This window comes from Sphaeramia orbicularis, chromosome 1 (assembly GCF_902148855.1).
Source record: "Sphaeramia orbicularis chromosome 1, fSphaOr1.1, whole genome shotgun sequence".
Classification (NCBI taxonomy): Eukaryota; Metazoa; Chordata; class Actinopteri; order Kurtiformes; family Apogonidae; genus Sphaeramia; species Sphaeramia orbicularis.
In genome coordinates, this window is record NC_043957.1 from 22,986,665 (window position 1) to 23,008,981 (window position 22,317).

The 22,317-nt window shown below is 38.4% G+C and overlaps 1 protein-coding gene across 2 annotated transcripts in view; it reads left to right on the forward strand.

Moving 5' to 3' along the window:
* Window positions 1–22,052, forward strand: part of LOC115416970 (protein kinase C beta type-like) — a 60,931-nt gene extending 38,879 nt beyond the window's left edge. The window contains exons 7-17 of one of the 2 annotated variants that reach the window (XM_030130882.1): window positions 2,859–2,993; window positions 3,095–3,191; window positions 3,299–3,442; window positions 3,531–3,704; window positions 4,249–4,340; window positions 4,521–4,583; window positions 4,669–4,807; window positions 4,899–4,979; window positions 5,071–5,178; window positions 9,614–9,754; window positions 21,115–22,052. In XM_030130882.1, the coding sequence (XP_029986742.1) occupies window positions 2,859–2,993; window positions 3,095–3,191; window positions 3,299–3,442; window positions 3,531–3,704; window positions 4,249–4,340; window positions 4,521–4,583; window positions 4,669–4,807; window positions 4,899–4,979; window positions 5,071–5,178; window positions 9,614–9,754; window positions 21,115–21,267 (1,327 nt within the window). In that variant the 3' untranslated portion in view covers window positions 21,268–22,052. Of the gene's footprint in view, window positions 1–2,858; window positions 2,994–3,094; window positions 3,192–3,298; window positions 3,443–3,530; window positions 3,705–4,248; window positions 4,341–4,520; window positions 4,584–4,668; window positions 4,808–4,898; window positions 4,980–5,070; window positions 5,179–9,613; window positions 9,755–10,228; window positions 13,555–21,114 lie in introns of those variants that run through there. The other variant, XM_030130874.1, reaches the window with a different exon arrangement.
* Window positions 22,053–22,317: the final 265 nt, after the last annotated feature.

The following is a 22,317-nucleotide window of genomic DNA, read 5'->3' on the forward strand; positions in this document are numbered from 1 at the left end:
TGAAACAAGTTTGACACCCATGATATAAAATGTTAGTATGGATTGTATCTACTACTGAATTCCACCATATGGTCAAGATCATCAGTTCTGGGAGAATGAGACATGATTTCCACACATGGATTAGCCTCCATAAAGTCCAGACTCTAATTTGGGATATGATGAAGTCTTGATGCAGCGGTCTGATTGTCCATCATCAAAAATCAAAAATGAATGCAACAATGGATGGAAAAAAATATTATGAACCTTATTGTGACACTACATAAGCATTATGTGGAAAAAAGATGTTACTGTGAAATGTCTCCTGGAATCGAAACCAAAGGTGGAGCAGTGAAATATTGTATATGTGACTTTTTTTTTTTTTTTGGCTGGACAGTGTATTTTAAACTGACAAACATCATATATGTAAAGAGTGGCACAATTCAGACAGGATGAAAAAATTATTTGTCTCTCTCTTTTGACTACCATTCATATTTTTTCTAAAATTAATTCCCATGGGGCACAGCGGGTGGAAGAGGACGTCAGTTGTCTGTGTATGCAGCCTCCTCATTCAGTTTTCCCCTCTCATCAGACTAACATGACGGGCAGCCATGGCTCAGGAGGTAGAGCGGGTCATCCAATAACCGATGGGTTGGCGGTTCGAATCCTGCTCTGTCCTAGTCATGTGCTGTTGTGTCCTTGGGCAAGACACTTCACCCACCTTGCCTCCAGTGCTGCTACTCACACTGGTGTATGAATGTGTATAAAGTGTATATACAAATAGATACATATGTATACAATGTATATACAAATGTAATACAAATTGGCAGCCATGCTTCCGTATGGCTACATAGGTACGCTACAAACAAAAACTTAAGGATATTTCATTTTATTTTTGTCATTTTTTTTAAATTTTTTTTTTGCCATTTGTAAATAAAACTATGTCTGGTCATTAAAAAAATGTGTTTCAATTCACACACAAAAAAGTAATAAAAAGCACTGTGCAAGAATCCCAACTGAGAGAAATAGCCCCAAAATTAAAAATATCCTTAACTTTTTGTTTGTAGTGTAGTTTACCACCACCAGTGTGTGAATGTGTGAGTGAATGAATAATGAATCCACTGTATGCACTTTGAGTATGCGTTCGTAGAAAAGCGCTGTGTAAATCTAATCCATTATTATAACATATAGCATTTGTTGAGAGTGAGATTTGTGGACCTCTTATCTATGAAAAGTCTATATTTGACCAACGTCTCCACTCGTGGTATCGGTTTTCTAAAGTCTAAGTGGAGCCACGAAAAGGTTCCTCTCAGACCACTTGAACATCAATGTCCTGGTTAGTGTGGGATTCTCCTTTCACCAGCTTGTACTTGATGATGTTGGTTTCAAAGAGCCCTGGTTTCCATACATTCCATCCATTTTCTGAACCACTTAGTCCTTGTGAGGGTCAAATACCAACAAAAAAATATACAGATGAACAACCATCCACTGTCATATTGCTCCGGATCCCATAGATCTCAATTCATTTCTTTTTTTTGAGACATTCTGGTCTCATTTGCTCTCTAATAATGGACTCTCTAATAAGTCTGAAGGTGGCCCTCTAGTACATTAGTGTACTATTAATACAATTTTAGAGCTCGTAGAAGCTTTGACGTTTGTTGAGTGGGTGGTTGCTTTCCTGTTGATTCAGACTTTAGTGCTTAGATTGTATTTTCAGGGTAAACATTAGGTGCATAACTAGTTTACCCCCATTTAAAGCACAATATCTCTCAATACCGGTTTTACAGAATGATGCAGATTTGGCTTCAGTTATTCACAAAGAAGAACCTAAATATGGTGGAGTGCAGTAGTAGATACAACATACTAACAATTTAAATCATGGGTGTCAAACTTGTTTTAGTTCAGGGGTGTCATACAGTGGGTCAAACCAGGAAAATAATAACAGAACAATCTATAAATAATGTCAACTCCAAACTTCTCTCAGTGTTTGAAAGTAAAAAATAAGTCAAATTACATTATGAAAATGTTTAAACACACACACACTTTTTTTTTTTGTTTTTGTTTTTTGTTCATTTGTTTTATTTTAGCTACCTTTTTTTTGTTTTGTTTTGTTAATTAGACAATTGTTTTATCTATTCCGCACTGATTACTTGTCAGTACTGGATTTACATTAAGGATTGTCTTCTTTTGGGTAGGGTGGGATTGTGGGAGGGATAAAAAGAAAAATGAAAGAATGGAAGTCCTTTTTATCACATTGCAATGTCATGCCTGTGAAATTACTTCTAGTAAAGGAAGTTAATTAAAAAAAAAAAAAAAAGAAAAGAAAATGTTTACATTTACGAGCTATCCTTTAAAAACCTGAATAACGTGAACAGCTTATCATTTACACATGTACTACAATTTACAGATGGCAGTGGAGCTACACATACACAAAACATTTAGTAACAGGCAGAATATTGTTAAAAAGGCACTTATTTTTCTTAAGACATTTCAGATTATTCACATTTTTTAGAGGATAGTTTGCAAATGTAGATATTTTTCTGGAATTTAACATTTTTACACTAAAACAAAGAGAAAAATTTGAAGTTGTTTTTCTGATAGTACTTTACTGGTTGCACCCACTTGAGATCATATTGATCTGTATGTGGCCCCTGAACTGAAAAGATTTTGACAAATTCATCCAGTGGGCCAGATTGAATCCTTTGGAGAGCTGTATATTTTACACCCTGCTTTAAAACAAATACATTTACATTTATGCATTTGGCAGACACTTTTTTCCAAAGCCATTTACAAGGGAAAAATATAGGAAAATATCAGGAAAAAGTTTTGAACTTAAATGTTTCTGCTTGTCATTTTATCCCAAATCTTGTGTCACTCCTCAGCAACCTCAAAGAAAGTGACAAGGATCGCCGTCTGTCCGTGGAGGTCTGGGACTGGGATTTAACCAGCAGGAATGACTTCATGGGATCTCTGTCCTTTGGGATCTCAGAGCTACAGAAACAAGGAATAGATGGATGGTAAGACAATCAGGAAGCAGACAATTAGACAGGAACAGGCGGCCTGTCATAGTCTGGTAGTCATCCTAGAATAGATGTGATGTTGCTCTGTTTTATTGTAGGTATAAGCTGTTGTCCCAGGAGGAAGGAGAATACTTTAATGTTCCCGTCCAGCCAGATGGAGAGGATGGAAACGAGGAGCTACGACAGAAGTTTGAGGTGAGATGCACCAGCACAGATAAGTTTGAGCATACATGTTCTTTTCATTATATTCTACTTCCTGTTTTATTCCTTTTTTTTTTTTTTTTTTTTTTTTGTCTCCCCAGAGATGGAAGGTAGGTCCAGGGAAGCCCACGGACTCTTCCTCCTCTTCCTCAGTTTGCAAATATGACAGCAATGGTAATCAGGACCGCGTCAAGCTCTCCGACTTCAACTTCATCATGGTTCTGGGCAAAGGCAGCTTTGGAAAGGTGATGCACTCGCAGACACTGTCACCAGCATCTGGAAAGAAAATGAAGCCAAAGGTCACCTCATTACTGTCTCTCTTCTGCTGTTCAGGTGATGCTGGCTGAGAGGAAGGGCACAGATGAGCTGTATGCCATCAAGATCCTAAAGAAGGACGTGGTGATTCAGGATGATGACGTGGAGTGCACAATGGTGGAGAAGAGAGTCCTCGCTTTGTCTGGAAAACCACCTTTCCTCACTCAGCTGCACTCCTGTTTCCAAACCATGGTAGGGCGCCATATTCCAGCGGTCACAGACATGAATACACACCTTAATAAATTGTTTTTTATAGTTAAGACTAAGAGAAACTTCTCACAAATGCACTGCAATAATATGGAAAATCTGTAGCAGAACACTGTGTACATGGAGTCCACCATCAGTTATTCATGTACTGGTGTTCCACCTTCCGAAAAATGTACTTCTGATAATACCAGAGGGAAAAAGATACCTGGGACAAACATATATTTATGTATTTATTTTGAAAAAAAAATTAAGCAAATTTTCTGACAAATCTGTGTTTGGTTTGAAACTGTTCCAAATCCGTGGAAATTTCTAAACAACATGGATAGTATTAAACTGAAATCTATATTCTACTTCATATATTTTCTTTATTCTATAATTGGTGATTGGTCTGTATATGTGTATGTCTCACTATATCTCAATCCACATTACCTTCTCTTTCATCTAAAGCTTGTTCCTTAAACATCCATGCAATATTTTCTGTTTGACAGTCATCCCCTCTTGTGGCTATAATTAGACTTTTGTTTTTCAGGACCGATTGTACTTTGTGATGGAGTACATTAATGGAGGAGACCTCATGTACCAGATCCAACAGGTCGGCAAGTTCAAGGAGCCTCATGCTGTGTAAGTATGACCACACTGTTCTTTAAGTGTTACACTTTCATCTGAATCATTTCAGTGCATTTTCAACTCCTCAGAGTTTGTTTGTGTTATTACTATTTTCCCTTATCCTTCACCATAACCATACATTATACTGTGCATTTGTATGAATTTATAGACATTTTTTTTCTATGTGTATTGAAGGTTTTATGCTGCAGAAATCGCCATAGGACTTTTCTTCCTTCACTCCAAAGGCATTGTGTATCGGTGAGTCAGGCTGTGATTCAGCTGGAGTCTAAATCATTTTGTAGTATAAACCTGTTATAATATTTGTCCGGGTCTGTCTTCAAAGGGACCTGAAGTTGGACAACGTGATGCTGGATGCCGAGGGCCACATAAAGATCGCAGACTTTGGGATGTGCAAAGAGAACATGTTTGATGGAATTACCACAAAGACTTTTTGTGGAACACCAGACTACATCGCTCCTGAGGTGTGTTTCCATGATGTTCAGAAACCAGTTCTTTATTCAAATGTAATCTGTTCCTAGAATCATCCATCTCTGGTTGTTACTTTGCATGTAGATCATAGCCTATCAACCTTATGGAAAGTCTGTGGACTGGTGGGCTTTTGGAGTACTACTCTATGAAATGCTTGCTGGGCAGGTGGGTATGAACAAATTGCACCTTTGTGACGAACAAAAGAATGCACAGTTGTAACAATGAACGATAATAAACTTTATTTTTGCCTCTGCAGCCTCCTTTTGATGGAGAAGATGAGGATGAGCTCTTTCAGTCAATCATGGAGCATCATGTCTCTTACCCTAAATCTATGTCCAAAGAAGCTGTTGCTATCTGCAAGGGGGTAAGAACACCAAGTAATGAGGCTTAATGCTATGAATAGATTTCCAATAGAACATTCTGAAGTATGTTCTTGAGATTCAGTAAATAATAAGAACCATGTTGACCATATCCATTGGTTAATGGACTCTTACAACTGGTTAAAGCTATACCTACTGATGTGGCATTTCTCACAGCACTTAGTAAAAGTTTGAACATGAACAACCTGCCTCCCTCCAAAGCCCCGCCCACTTCCCTCTGCCAGAGCACTGAGGTTCCCCTCCTCTCTCCTCCTCTTACCTGATGCGTGCGGAGGAAGCAGAGGTGGAGTTTCGGTCCGCTTTGGCGTGTCCGTGGACCCCTCCCTCAGTAATCAGATACATCATCCACCTGACGCGGGCCTGCGGCTCCTGTTCCATCAGTAGACCCTGTATTTAAGGGTCTGGTCTGTGCAGCGCTGGGTCAGTGTCTTCACTGCACCACGGAGATGAGGTGCCCAGGTGACGGGCATGAGCACTGTGAACATGTGGCCTCCGCGAATTTTCCGTGGACATTTGAGGTTTCATAGTCCATACATTTATCATCCTACATAATCCTACATTGTGTGACACCAAGTACATGTACCTGTATGAGTCCCACCATCACAAAAGCTGACCTTTGTGCAGACCTGTCTGTTTAGTCCAGTACATCCGACTTCCAGACTTTTATCTCCATCCTTCATTCACTGGACTCCTGTTTGTTCCCCTTAGTTGTTGTTTCTGTTAATAAATCTGTTTATTCCCTTCCACATGTGCATGTCAGTTCTATCCATACACATCCTAAACAGTAGACTGTGGTCAGTGACAAGAGGGGCAGCGCCAGTGAAGTGTCATATTCAGAGGTACACATATTGGATGCGGGGACGGCGATAATGGATCGGATGCTGGACGGCCGTAATGGATGATTGACGGGAGGCTCAGTCAGGTTCGGCCAATTATTTCATTCGGACTGAATAAAATGATTGGTCAGACTTTTATCAGAAATATATGAGAATTAAACATTTTTGAGTTTCACTACCTGGTGGATTTCTTTTACATTTTAGTTTGACACACGCTTATTAGGAGCATTTTAAGATGACAAAAGAAAAGTGTAAAAATGCCACATCATACGGTATAGCTTTAAATCAAATTTACTATTAATAGAGGATCAAATGACTGTGTGTGATGTGAAACACCAGTAATAGCCCACCAGAGAATTATCCTCCATATTGTCTTTCTCCTCAGTATGATAGAGGGATTCTTCTCTACTCATTATTTTGGTTTCATAACTTGCAGCTGTCCTGTTTTATTTGTAACAGAAGAAAACCCAGCTCACAACTCATCCTCCTCACACAGTTAATGATCAGCTGGTGAACACAGTGGAACATTTACTATGTACCTAGTCCATAGGGAACAAGGAGTGTTCCTACCCAACTGACTTTCCTTATTTAGTGACTTGATTTTTCTGAAGAATCCTCCAGCAGCTCATTTATCTGACCAATCAGCATCTGGATGGACACGTGAATGAGCTGTGAATGGATGACCCTTCACTGGTCCAACTCCTTTTCCTCAATTTTATTTGACTTTTTAAGGTTGTAGCTAAAGCTTATAACATTGTATATATGAAGATGTAGTTAAACATATGCTTTAGATACCAAGCACTAGCATGAAGACTACCAACCTCACCTGATGGTTTTTAAGACTGACAAATAGCATTTAAAAAACAGCTAGCATGAAGGCTATATGAGGAACAGTATGAACGCTTTTAAGACAGACAACTAGTGGGAAAGTTTGAGGATAAATGCCCACCATAAAGGAGTGCTGTCTGTCATATTTATAAAGACTATAAGACAAACAGCTAGCTGTGAAGGATGTACCAAAGAGTATCTTAATAAATATGGAAGACTGAGAGCTCCAGGTGTAAACACAGAATGGCCTTGAGGTTATTGAAGGGAGACCAGAGGATGTTCTGTGTGAGATGTGGCTCAGTTCCGTGAAGAATTTCATATTTTGTGAAAACTGTTGGTTTTGTAACAATCAGACTACCATAGCATCGAACTTTAACATTTTATCCTTATAGTCACAAATTATGACTTCACCAGGTGAGAGCTGAAGTGAATAAAATGATCATTTTTTGAGACTAGTGACTATTTTTGGGTGTTGCGAGGAGCCCATTTATAGCAGTTACACATGTTCTGTCATGAAGCTGAACAGCCCTCTTATCTTTATACCATTTGAAATGTTAAAGTTAAAAGTAGCCAAACTTCCTAAATGTGTCACACATCTATACCACTGTGACAGTACAAGACTAACCTGCCATGAACATTAGGAAAATGTTGGATGACATCAGAGAAAGAAGGATCATCATTCAATTCAATTCCCCAGACCGGCAGAGCAATAGTTGGCTGATGTGCCCTTGAGCAAGGCAGTTAACCCCCCATTTGCTCCTCGGGTGCCTGATATGGCAGCCCACTGTTCCTGGTCTACAGTGTGTGGTGTGTCCCTGCATGTCCAGCTAATGACGGGTTAAATACAGAGGGTCAGTTTCAGTGTGTGTTGTACGTCCGTATGTAAAATATACTGACAAATATAGAGTCTGAATTCTTAAGAACTGATAGTTTAATCAATGTCAGAATGACTGTAGTTGAAAATTTCCCCTTTAATTGGATCATATCTTTCTGCTGTATAACACAAAAATTCATAAAACCACCACTTATCATAAACAAACAATGACTAAATACATTATACACATAAACTAGAAACACTCGGAGAGCGCAGACCTCCGCCAAGGCTGATCAGTGGTCCCCCCCGTGGTCCCCCCCGTGGGCCCCCCCACTTCAAGGAGGTTATGTTTTTGCCAGGGTTTGTTTGTTTTTCTGTCTGTTTGTCTGTCCATTAGTGTGCAACATAACTCAAAAAGTTATGTACAGATTTTGATGAAATTTTCAGGGTTTGTTGGAAATGGGCCCCCCCGTGGGCCCCCCCACCCCCGATCACCACCAAAATTTAATCATTTCTTCCTTATCCCATTTCCAACAAACCCTGAAAATTTCATCAAAATCTGTCCATAACTTTTTGAGTTATGTTGCACACTAACGGACAGACGAACAGACAGACAAACAAACAAACCCTGGCAAAAACATAACCTCGTTGGCGGAGGTAATAAGGACTTTGTTCCAGGCTAATGTGGGCTGTGTGTTTTGCTTTATTACCCCAAACCCTGAAGGGGGGGCAAGGGGTATTGTATTGTTTTTGGTTCGGTTTGTTTGTTTGTTAACACTCTAGCAGTAAAACTATTGTTTGAATTCATACCAAATTGGGTTTATAGATTGCCAGTGACACAGAATAGATTTCATTACATTTTGGGAACAGTAGGTCAAAGTTAAAATTTTTCTATGAATTTTTAAAATCTTTTTTCTTCTCCCATTTACTTATAATGGTTGAAATTTCAAATGTCTATAAAAACATCAGTTCGTTTCAATTTACTTCAAACTTGGCACATATATAGAGGCAATTGATATGCTGACATCACCACATGCATAGACATGATGACATCAGCTGGATCGATGCCAAAATAAGCTACAATATGTCTGAGGGGCGGGGTTTGTTGTGCCTGGCACCACTTGTTTTGATTGTTTTACAATCTTAAAAGTAATACTAGTATTCAGAATTTTTTTTTGTCCTGATCCAAATGACAAAAAATATGAAGTCACTATTTTTTTGGCACTTTTTATGTATAAGCATTTTAATTTTACAGAACAAGAAAAAGAACATGAGGTCTGGGGATGACAATTATAACATAAGCATACATACAACTTAAGCCTTTTTTTCCCTTTTTTTTAAATTAGTACTATCACAGTTTGTAAACATTGTCCATTTTCTCCAGCACCTTTTTCCCAGCTCCTCCTGGAGCTGCAGGGTGAAAATCATGTGTTCCATAAGTCTGTTTTCTACAATTGAAATGAAAAGTTCCATTGTGGGTGTTTCTTTCTGCAGCCAACATTTTATTATGGCTTTTTTAGCTGATGTCAACAAAATCTTGAGGAGGTAAACATTGTCTGAATCCAGTTCATCTGGGAAGTAACCAAGATACAGTAGAAATAAATAAATAAATAAATAAAGTCACTTTTATAGTGTTTTTTTCCTCTCAGTTTGTTACCTTTTGTAGCTGGACACAGAAGAGGAAGTTTGGTTTCTGACTTGTTTCACTACTCTCATGTATATTTACTAGTTGCAAAATCCTTCATTTAGAAGGGCGTGATATATTACATGTGTGATGTTAACTTGTTGGAGAGGGTGTTTGTGATTTGCGTCAGCGTAAACATTGAAAATGTCAGTGTGTATGACTAAAGTGTGAGAGCCTAGATGGTCAGTCTGCATTGACTGTGTTGTAATTGTAAATATGTCTTCATCTAAAAGGTGACATTGTGTGTGTCTGTTTAGCTGATGACGAAGCACCCTGGTAAGCGTCTGGGCTGCGGTCCAGAGGGCGAGAGAGACATCAAGGAACATGCTTTCTTCCGCTATATAGACTGGGAAAAACTGGAGAATAAAGAGGTTCAGCCCCCTTTCAAACCTAAAGCTGTGAGTATAGTACACCAACACTATTTTTGCTCTGAGAAAACTGTCAAATATGCCCTAAAAATACTGCTTGAAATGAAAATAGGTTACAGTACTGAAGGAAATTCCACAAACACTTAGTCAAAGTCTGGATAATATGAGGTAAGTAGTAGAATAGATTATCGCTCATTCCCCGAACCCAACCATCGCCTGCCATTGGTCACTGCACTGACAAAAGCAAAGCTGAGACTGGTCAGTGTAGTCACCAATGATAAAGCTGAGATGTCACTAGCTCACATAAATGGACCAATGGAAATCCACAGTTTCGGCTGTGAGAGATTTGATTGGTTGATAGCATGTTTTAGTTGTATTTCTCTTTTTTCTCTTTGTCGTTTGTTGTTGTCCTTTTTTTCTTCCATCCCTCATCATACTCACTCCACTCCATCACCCCATCTCTCTCTCCCTCCCCCTCTCTCCTTCCTCTCCTTTCCACGGCAGTGTGGGCGCGATGCGGAGAACTTTGATCGTTTTTTCACGCGCCACCCCCCAGAGCTGACCCCCCCAGATCAGGAGCTTATAGCCAACCTGGACCAGGAAGAGTTCCAAGGCTTCTCATTTGTTAACCCTGAGTACACTCACACAACTCACTGACCATGCCACATATCACTGGGCAGCACTAGTAATCCCCTACACCTTGATAACATTACACAAAAAAAATAAAATGAACAAAAAAAAAAAAATACCGTGATGTCATATCCAGGCTGCATTCGGCAGGGTGAAACTTTGACAAGGATGTTTGACATTTTGGGTTATTTGCTTTTTCATTTTCCTCAAGAAAATTAGCTAAAACTATCAATACTGTGGTTATTAACGTTCATCAAACACTCAGTTTGTATTTTCTATTCAAAGCTCAAACAATCTGTTGATCAAACCAAAAACAGATGATGTCCATTGCTGTCACTGGATGACTGAATTTGGTCAGTCCAACTCAATTTACAGCTTCATTCATATTGTATTGTTTCATTCTAGCAAAATAACTGCAAGTAATGTTACAAATACAGGTCAGTTTAATCATCAAAGACCTAAACAGCTACCTGCAATCAAAAATATGTACCGATTTAAAACGTTTAACAACTTTTGGACCATTAACCCCATCGATACAGTTAAATAATTCAGGTAAAATGCAGTTTTTCAGCTTTGCATGGTCATTAGATATGACCCATTTGGATGTTCAGAGGCTCCATAGTGAATATGGAAACACTGTCATCACATGCAATCAACTCACAAGTAAAACTCATCAATTTGTGTTTTTATGTTCAGTTAAGGACATATTTTTCTTCAGTTCATCTCTTCTGATATAATAACCTTTGCATTTACTCTGAGCTCGTATTAGCATCTACATGATCAGTAAATTCAATATAGAAAAATACATAATTTTCAGGAAAAAAAAAATGCAGAACATAATATTATAAAGGATGATAAATCACTTAAGAAAAGTTCAATATGGAAAAAAAAGTAATTAGAAAAAATAGCTCTTAAGGGTTTAAGGGTCTTAAGGGTTAACAGGATTTGCCTGCTACCACATGAACAAATGAATGTAATGTGAATACATTATGCATTTCTGCAAATTTGAACATCAGTGGAAACACTTGCTGTAATTAATAACATACAGCTGTGTTTAGATATTCTTATCGGGGAATGCTACATACTGTGGATTTAAATACACAGCACCGTCTATAAGCAGACATAGACAGAAGACAAAAAAGAAAAGTCAAATAGTAGCATTTCGTGTCACTGGTGACGCCATTTGGTCATTACAGCTGTCAATCATGTACACCGCCCCTTTTTACAATCAAATAAGTTATCAGAAACAAACTTATCAGAAACTTAAACACAGATCAATTTGATAAATGGAACTAAAAATAAATCACCAGTAGAAAAAATAAGTCAAATGTTACTTGATAGGGCAGGATTTATTCCCGTCTTGAACCATCCACCAAGTGGTGATCAAAATACTCTAACGTCACTGTAGGAAGTTATTGTGCTGTGTGGGATTTTTTACAGTGTGTATTTTTCTCATTATGGTACCGGCTCAATGCGACTCGATTTTACTCGATGCATCATATTATTTTTATTTAGTCTTCTATTAAACACTGATTATGGCAAATCACACAACCATGGTGTGGTAAAATGATCATATGCAGACTTTCCAACAGTGTTTTGTGCTGCATTGAGGATTGCTTCCTAGTAGTTTCATGTGTTCCACTAAATCTACTACCACTAAATCTGCAGTTAAAAACAAAGTACCGAAAGCCAGTGCCGTGCAGTGGAAAAACACCGCTTGGTATTGACATATTTATGCTAACTCTGAGGAAAATGCCCCTCCAGAGTCCCCACCAGACCTAAATAAGCCTCTACATCACTTATAACAAAGCAAATACTCCCCAAAATGTCTTCCCGATCCTTCAAAGTCCAGATGGAAATGCAGACAGGTGCTCAAATGCTAACAATCAGGATAAATAGTCCAATTTTTATGTGTCCAGTTGCCAGTAGGAGACTAGTTTTCGTTTCCAGAGGTGACGCTGTTTTCTGTGGTTTTAGCATGTCATGTTACGCTGCTGCTGCTGCTGCTGCTGCTGCTGCTCTCATATCAGCTCCACAGCCTGCATTTCTATCTTCAGTGCAGAAACGTCGCCCGTTCCTGAATGCCGCCCGGCCACTCACATTATCAGGTTCAGGTCAACATCAGAGTTCAGAGCCGACCTGAACCAGCTCTGTCTGTGTCACCCCCTCCTGTAACTGCATATTGAGTATGACGACTTATCAGTAATATAGATGAGTGTAGTATGATCACATATTAGTAATATTCATACAGTGTAAGTGAAAACTGACCAATTGCTTTGCTATAATTGTTTGAGTACTAATCAGTTTCCTAATGTTGACTTTACTTTTGCCTATAGGACCAAATACTTTCTGTTGAGTCAGTGTTGTGGTGAGCTTATCTGAACTATTTGCTCATTTGTCAGACATCACAAGTCTTTCTACAAACAGTCACCAGGTGTCCACATCTGGTTAGTGTTGTTATCTGAAAGCACATTATTTTTCTCTTCGCTCATTACTGAAAACATTCACCGCATTACACTGTGTTTTCAATGACAGAGGAGCAGGAAAGAGCCATCATCTCTAACCTTGTACAACAAACATTTCTGAGATATTTCTCATATGACAAAACCTTGGAGAGTCTCATAGAAAAGATGTTCAAAAGTGCCAAAGCGAGGTTCAGAATAATGATGATGCAGACTAAAACAGTCCTCAACAACTGTGAAGAAAGGCAGCCATGTTGTGCCATTTTGCTGTACATGTACACACATTAGAGTATGCATTTTAGCTCATCTGTTCTCCAATAATTCAATACCCTTGGAAATTCATTTTCATATATAAAACGACATGTGTGAGAAGATGTGTGTTTCATTGTGAGGCAGATTGTATTATCCTTTTTTGTAACTGTGCAACAATGCAGGGTAGTATAAAACAAAACAAACAAAAAAAAAAAAAACGTGTCAAATCTTGTACTCTGAGCTTGTATCAAATGTAGGGGTGATGAGAGTTTTGTTGTCATGGCAACAAAATGAGCACTAAATGTGATGATGGTAATGATGATGACATAATGAAAACTATGAGATTAAAAATAAATGTATATTGAGTTCTTTATCAGATAGATATGTGGATCAGTTGTTATGGATGAAAGAGAGAAGCTTCTGTGGATTGTGTAATTGGCCTGTATGACTGGAAACTGATAATATACTCACTGGTGCCTACCAGAATACTTCTGCTGTGTCTGCCCCGTTACTGCTGCTTCTGGACATACACAACATCTACACCTTACTAAAATACCCTCATCATCAGCCTTTATTGACAGAATACTGACATCTATAGGTCACATGTTTTAAAGGAGTGATATTTTACTTTTTTAAATGGAATTATACATTTTAAAACATTTCCCTGTGGTCTACATCAACTGTAAATGCTATACTTGGGTCTGAATTCTTCATTATTTCAACTCCACAGGTCCATCTTCAACCCTGTTTATGAGTAATGACACCAGAAAGGTGGTTTTGAGCGCTGGCCCTTTAAATGCAAATGAGCCACTTCAGGCCCCACCCCCTCCAGGTTGTTGTCTGTGCTGCTCTGTCCCATTCAACCAACAGCTGAACATTTTAAGTAATCGGCTCGAAGTTTGGACATATTTTCAGTATGGACTACAACCGCTGCTGCTGACAAACAATTACTTCGTACTCGGAGAAATGTTCGTCTGAAGTCTTGACCTTATATGTGCAAAAGTCGTGATGTAACTAGTTATAGACGTAACAAATTAAGCAGGAATTAAAACAGGTTGTAGAGATCCACTCAATTTTTGCTAAAATTAATATAAAAATAGCTTAGCAGCACCTGGAGGGTTCAAATTCAAACTTTATGAACTATTAGGGTCCAAATACACAAATAAATGTAGCAAAGACTAATAAAAGTGGGTTTACCTAAATATGACCCCTTTAAGTGTTCATTAGCAACAGCTTGTGGTTTCTTATAACAATAATCTGGATTTTAAGATTTAAAAATCTTAAATGCAACTTTACAGGTCTTAAAATCAGATTTTGTGCTTGGTTGAATCCTTGGTTAAATAACGACTTTGATGACTGCTGCACTCTGTGGAGGAAAACTCATATTAGGAAGTCACATGGAAAGTCAGAAAACCATAAAGTTATCGTAAAAAGCCATCAACAAATGCCTGCTATCACCCACTATTGTTGTGTATTCACACTGGAAGCATCAACAGAGTCTGACTCCAGCTCAGTCAGACGTGAAATGGATCTGAAATTGCATTCATAATGGGTTTGAAAAGGTCGAGGTCCCAAAAGGCAACATCCGTGGCTTGACATTGAAGCCAATGCACTTTCGGTCAGTCCAGTCAGTAATTTTTCCCAGAAGTCATTGGAGTTTAATTCACTTTATTTGGATGCTCTTACAGGTGTACCAGTGGTCCTTTTGTAAATTATTACTACATTAATGAACTCGCTAAACTGCTCAACCAGCCTTTTGGAGGAGCACTCTACTGTGGAAGTGATTCAGAATCAGAATACTTTATTAATCACAGGAGGAAATTATTTGGTGTTACAGTCGGTCCATTCAAGTATAAAAAGTAGCAGGAAAGAAATGATCAATACAGGAAAAAAATAAGATATATACATGGTGGGGAAGCAAAATTTACAATGAACATTTAGTTGTTTTTTCTCAGCAGGCACTACGTCAATTGTTTTGAAACCAAACATACATTGATGTCATAATCATACCTAACACTATTATCCATACCTTTTCACAAACTTTTGCCCATATGAGTAATCAGGAAAGCAAACGTCAAAGAGTGTGTAATTTGCTGAATGCACTCGTCACACCAAAGGAGATTTCAAAAATAGTTGGAGTGTCCATAAAGACTGTTTAGAATGGAAAGAAGAGAATGACTATGAGCAAAACTATTACGAGGAAGTCTGGAAGATACTATTAAAGAAGAATGGGAGAAGTTGTCACCCAAATATTTGAGGAACACTTGCGCAAGTTTCAGGAAACGTGTGAAGGCAGTTATTGAGAAAGAAGGAGGACACATAGAATAAAAACATTTTCTATGATGTAAATTTTCTTGTGGCAAATAAATTCTCATGACTTTCAATAAACTAATTGGTCATACACTGTCTTTCAATCCCTGCCTCAAAATATTGTAAATTTTGCTTCCCCACCCTGTATATTAGGGCTGTCAAAATTAACGCAGATTAATCCATCAATATGATTAATCTGATTAAAAAATTTTAACCCAATTTACCCATCTGACTGAACAGTGTATGTTTGACACTAATGACGCTAATCCGATCTCCCTGAGACCCTGAGCTACTGTAAATCCTTGTTCACAGCCACATAATTCATTTTAATCACCGCGTTCATACTTTAACTGAGATGGACATTCCTCTTATTACCCAGCTGCACGTATTAATATTTGATAAACAGTTGAAAATACTTGGTGGCGTTAAACTCGACGTTTCCTAGTTAGCAGTGTAATCTGTGTTTTCCATATATTAGCTCTCCAAGCCTCATCTATAACCCCTTGTGCCTCCCCAGCTCCACCTTCGAGTCCAGATATGGTTGTGTTTGGCTCCAGTAAACCAAAATGTAAACTCAGGGCTTCAACATGGCAGTCTGATATAATGGATAAACCTGCTGAAACCTTGTTTTAAAGCTGCGTATGAGTTTTGTCACCAGTTTTTCATCAGATCTGGAAAACCTGACTCATATAAGTATCATAAATCTGTAAGTCTTTTCCTGATTACTCACTTGAATCTCTTCCCTCACAGTGAACAATTTCGAAGTGTACTCCACCATAAACAATCTATGCCAGTGTTTTTCAACCTTGGGGTCGAATTCAAATGGGGCCGCCTGAAATTTCTAGTAACTGATTAAAAAAAACAAAACAAACAAAAAAAAAGCTTACTGATTAAAAAATATACATGGTGTCCCAAAAAATGTATACACACTTTAAATAATTGTAAAGTAGGTGTTTGTTAAAATTCACTTAATTTTCAAGATGTAATAGAATTTACAGACATCATTTTATTGTTTTGTCACCACCTGTTCTCAAACTCATGTCCATTCTGGTCCAGACACTGCTGACAACGCCAAGCAATGGAATCGCACACATCACCAAACAATTCCCTTGGTATTTGCGTGCATGAACTTGCCAAACAGGTGGATTGGACGGAAGGGTTTCATTGAATACCCTCCGCATTCACCAGACCTCACACCACTAGACTTTTTTTATGGGGATACCTAAAAGACAAAGTCTACGCTATGAGACCTGCAACAGTCACTGAACTGAGAGCAGCCATTGAACGTGAATGCACACAAATACCAAGGGAACTGTTTGGCGATGTGTACGATTCCATTGCTTGGCGTTGTCAGCAGTGTCTGGACCAGAACGGACGACAGTTTGAGAACAGGCGGTGACAAAACAATAAAATGATGTCTGTAAATTCTATTACATTTTGAAAATTAAATGAATTTTAGTAAATACTTACTTTACAATTATTTAAAGTGTGTATATATTTTTGGGACACCCTGTATTATGAGCTGAGAGAGACAATCCCAATACATAAAAGACGTGACAAACTGTGAAACTCAAACTGAAGCACTGTGGTACTGTTTATCTTTCAAATGTTCATTGTGGTCAGTTTCAGATGCTGCAGCTCTTTCATAATTCATAGTTTGAGTTATTGTTTGTTCAGTATTAATTGTCAGCCTTGGAAATCCAAGCTGGACTGACTGTACATATCCTGACCATGGAAAATCAAATTCTCACTTTGTGCAGTAATCTACACCTGGCTTTTCTGCCTCCGTCCATAATAATATACATTGTGTAGCCTAAATGTCATCTAAAATTAATGTTTATTTGCAACATAATATAGAAAACTATTAAATGATCAAAGACAAATTAATTATAGCAAAAAAAAAAAAGTCTCAGTTTTGAATGTCTGGGGTCGCCAGAAATTTGTGATGTTAAAATGGGATCACGAGCCAAAAAAGGTTGGGAACCACTGCTTTATGTGTTTAAAAACAGAGCTGGTAGGTCATTCGGGCATTTTTGGAAATTTGTCGCATCGTGCATTGTGGGAAGCAGAGCTCCACGCAGCCGCTTTCGCTTGGTCGACATTGTTGTTGCTGCTACTGCGGCTTTAATTATTGTTCATTTATATAACAACGTTGTATTAAACTGATATCAGATTACACACATGATAACATCCCTAACAAGAAACATGTACAAATTTATTTTGATTTTCAGTTTTACTGCAATACTTAACCTGAAAAAATACAGCTCATTAGCACAACTAGTGATCCCAAATACCATAAACTTACCTTTAGGATTTCTTGGTTTTTCTTTCTTGGGTTTTAAATGCATCTCATAACCTTCACCTTCAGCTGGCGTTGCTCATTTTCCATCGATTGCCATGATTATAACTGTTATACATGTTTTAATTTCAATCAGCTGCTTCACATTTACTGAACAACTCAAGTTCAACATCAGGAATAAAAAGCTGGTATATTTGTTGCACCATTCTGACAAGGGGGGGGCCTCATCTTCACACCTGTTTCATGCACATAAAACATAAAGCTGAATTAGTGGTGAATACGTGGACCAGTGGTAGAGGTGGGAAATGTTCAAGCCCCTCCTCACATTCAGCTGGAAGCGGCACTGTGATGAGGCAAAAAGCGGAGGTAGGACTCTAAATGTGTGTGTGTGTGTGCGTGTGTGTGTGTTACATGTGTCTCGCCTGGGGCTCTGTGCTTCACCTCCCTGTGTGAAATCCTCTCTGGTTGTGATTTGGTCTGCAGTTGGTCTGTTTTATCGATCCTTGTCTGCACTGGAACATTTCCTCTCTCTGGCTTTGGAAGTTTGTCTTGGATCTATCTGCATCTGTTCTGTTGAAGTGTTTCAGGGTAGGGGTGGGGGGGGGGAAGGGAAGGGAAGGGGGGGTCTTTTCATCTTTTGGCTGTGTTTCTGGTTTGTCAGCAGGATGTCTATGTTGTTTTATTGACTTGCTCTCCCAGTCCTGTTCAAAATCATTGATGTATTTTTAATGGCTTCCACACATTTAGAGATTATCCGAGGTGTGGGCTCGGACCGGACTCGTTGACAAACTGACTTTAGGAAAACAAGAAAAACGGACTTTACCACCAGTGACGACTTGAGCTTTTTTCGTGAATTGAAATGCTTAAACTACAGGCCGCCCCTGTTTGCAGCCAAAAATATACTTGCCCTCCAATAACTAAGAACCCAAGGAAAGTTGACCTTTAAAGAGTTGAATACTTCTTTTACTCATCTAACCATGTGAAATTAATGCTAATATTTCTGCCTGGCAAATATAACTAAAGCTGTAAGTTGTCTTAAAGGACCAGGTCTGGGTCACAGGGGCTTTACAGGACGCACTGACCCTCAAGTGCCTTTTAACAACTCATTTAATTGATATTTTAGCTCTTGCTCTGTTGAGCAAAAATTTCTATTAAAAAAAAAGATCAAAGAAGTTCACTCCAGCAGATATGACAAGGAAAAGTGTCAGCTGTAATGTTTTATTGTGTTTTTGTTTGTACAGTAGAAGTTAAGTCTGCAGTGACCTTATGCAGTTCTGTAGCAGCATTTGTCCATAAACATGGTGAAGATGCAAATAAATATAAATTATAAAAGAAGTATCATGCATTAGTCACATTGAAAGAGGCAAAACATGAATCTAAACTGTTTCATAATGAATAGTTTTAAGATTCATTTAAAAAAAGAAATAAATCAAATGGTATGGGTGTACCTCTATATCAGTTGGACATTGGTTTTGTCATATGGATGCTTCTATGAAACTGGTCCTAAAAACAGGACAGAGGGGATAAAAATTCAAACCAGATGTAGACTAATGTTAAGAAGCAAGTTTGGAAGCACTTAGGGTCTATTTTAAAAATAAATATTTACTGAGTTAAAAGAGAAACTATTTTTATGATAACGCACATTTTAATATTTTTTTTATATCGTTTTTATACAAAAATCTATATGTAACACGGTAAAAAGGACACAAAAATTACATGCCACTATTTTTTTTTTATATATCTTTTTATTCTCTCACAAATACATTTTGGGAATCAAACTAATTATGCAAGGCAGAGTGTTTCACAAAAATGACCACTGTTGCAAAATTACTCATGATTTATATGTGCTTAAATGGGCAGGTTCTGCGTGTAATGCGAGTGGACAGGATGGGTTACACACAAAACCTGGAATGAGAGTGAGATTCATGAAAAACCCACGTGTCTGGAATAGAAAAACCACTAGGAGCGTCAAATTTAACACAGTGTCATTATTTATAGCGGTATATAAGACCATTTCAAGCCATATTTTCAGATCAAATGCACTGACACCTAGGTAACTTTTCATGTCCCAGTTTTGGTCCTATTTTTGTCAGCAATATTTTATTAAAAATTCATTAATTTTGGGATTGCTCAGAGCAAGAGTATAATTTTTTTTTTTTTTAATCTGAGGTCATCATTAGGTACATCCTGGGGGGAAACATGTCTAAATTTCTCTTCTATTATTGGGTCTAAAAAGCTGTTAAAGTGCCAGATACCAAAATGAACCCAGTTTCATAGAAGCACCCATATAAGATGCCCTTATATTATATTTATCTGTTGTATTATATTAAAGGTTTTTTCATACATTTGTATGTTAGCATTTGTTTTCTTTCGTAAATAAATAGATGAAAGACTGAAATACTTAAAAACAGTAACTATTTTTAGATTTATGTAATGAAGATTTCTTAAAATAAACAACAAAAAAAAAGTAACAGTATTAGAATCAGTCAAAATGGGACTTTAAATATTTGGATCAGCCATTAACTTTGGAATTAGTGCATCCCTAATAAACAGGCACCACCTCATCATAATCTTGTGGTTATGACTCCCATGTGGTGAACATCTGTAACCTCATCCTACTATTGAACCACAGCCACAACCTCCGTTCATTATTATTTTTAACCGTTAGGGGAATTACTCTGGTAGTAATGATGAAAAATAGAAATGAACACTTGTAAGTGTTAGTTTACAGTGCAGACCAGCAGACACACAATAGACGAGTAAAGGTGTCCTGAAATTATAAGACATCATAAAAATATGCTGAATTGAGCAATAACATGAGATAATATGGTTTTTCCACAAGTTCGAGGACCTCTTATAAAATGGCTAAATACTTCAATGAAAACTTTGTAACTGTAAATATGCAAATACTCTTTATTTCTGAGGATTATTTTCTCGGCACTAGATGTTTTCCTACTTCCAGTTCCTATATCACACTAGTAAAAATTGCTAATTTGTGTGTGTGTGTGTGTGTGTGTGTGTGTCCCTTGCATTCAGACTTTTGCTCTGAGAAATTTCCTCCCTTTCAGCAGATAAATGTGAGAAATCCCTCAAAGTGTCAAACTCTTCACAGACATCTCCACATAGTGAAGATGCACTGAACTAACACTGGAAACCCCCTTATAATATGATCTACAGTTCAGACCAGGACTTGACATTGACTCGGTTCACCTCTTCAAATACTGACATATATCATTTGACTTGGTAATCTCTGACATTGTCCCACCGTTGCAGATTATTAAAATGTGTCTTTCTGTTCTGTGTGCTGAAAAAGCTCGCCCTCTTCTCTACCTTTCATCATTGTGCGTTCTCTTGAGTACACCTGTGTATTTGACACCGCATGAACTTATTCCAACTTTTTTTCCCTCTAACTCTCCTCTTTTCTTTCTCTGTGGCAGAAATCTCGCCGTGACGTCGGCAACTTTGACAAAGAATTCACAAAGATGGCGGTGGAGCTGACGCCCACGGACAAGCTCTTCATCATGAACCTGGACCAGAACGAGTTTCAAGGCTTCTCCTACACCAACCCTGAATTCATCATACAGGTCTGAGGATGCCCCTCCCACCCCCCCACCCCTTGTGTCCCACCCCAGCTGAGACTGGAGTTTGACCCCTATGACCCACTTCATTCATCTAAAGGACCCAAACCACGACCTTCATACAGAAAGTCATCTCTCTCCAGTATCACCCCCCCCCCCCCCCCCCCCCAGTTTAATACCCTCACTAATATCTAACACACAAGCAGCAGAATGTCATACAAACTGCTGTCGGCCTCAGCTCCTGGTTGGTCACAGTGGGACTGAGCTCGGCCAATCGGGAGCAGACCGGTTTCAAAGAAAATTCCCGTTGTGTGTACTGTAGGATTCACGGGACCTCATGGTGAACAGGTCAATACAGAGACAGTCACAGTGAATGTGTAACTACGTGCACTCTATCGATCAACAACAGCGTGTGTTTGTTTACTTGATTTCCTTCTCTTCGGCCTGTAAAAGTCATGCGTCATGAACATTCCATGATCAATATGTCATGTATGTGCTCATACAAACACGCACACACACACACACGTGTCAGTGCAGGCTGCAGTAAGAGGGAAAGAGGTTTCTGAAAGTCCACTGGGGCCAGTTTCACAAAGACACACTGTACACCCACTCTGATACTGAACTAATGCTGCCTTCACATGCCGTCGGGAAGATGATGCTTTCCACTACGGATTTCCAAACTAGAAAAGCACTTGGAGAGCGCAGACCTCCGCCAAGGCAGATCAGCACCTCCCCAATCACCACCAAAATGTAATCAACATTTCCTAAAAATTTCATCAAAATCCTTCCATAACTTTTTGAGTTCTCTTGCTAACAGACAGACAAACAAACAAAAAATTTGTTTGTGCCCCCCCCACCCCCGATCACCACCATTTGTTCCTTCTGCCAGTATCAACATTTCCTGAAACTTTCATCAAATACCCCCCACCCCACCCCCGATCACCACAAAACTTAATCATTTGTTCCTTGTGCCAGTATCAACATTTCCTGAAAATTTCATCAAAATCCGTCCATATCTTTTTGAATTATCTTGCTAACAGACAAACAAACAAACAAACAAAC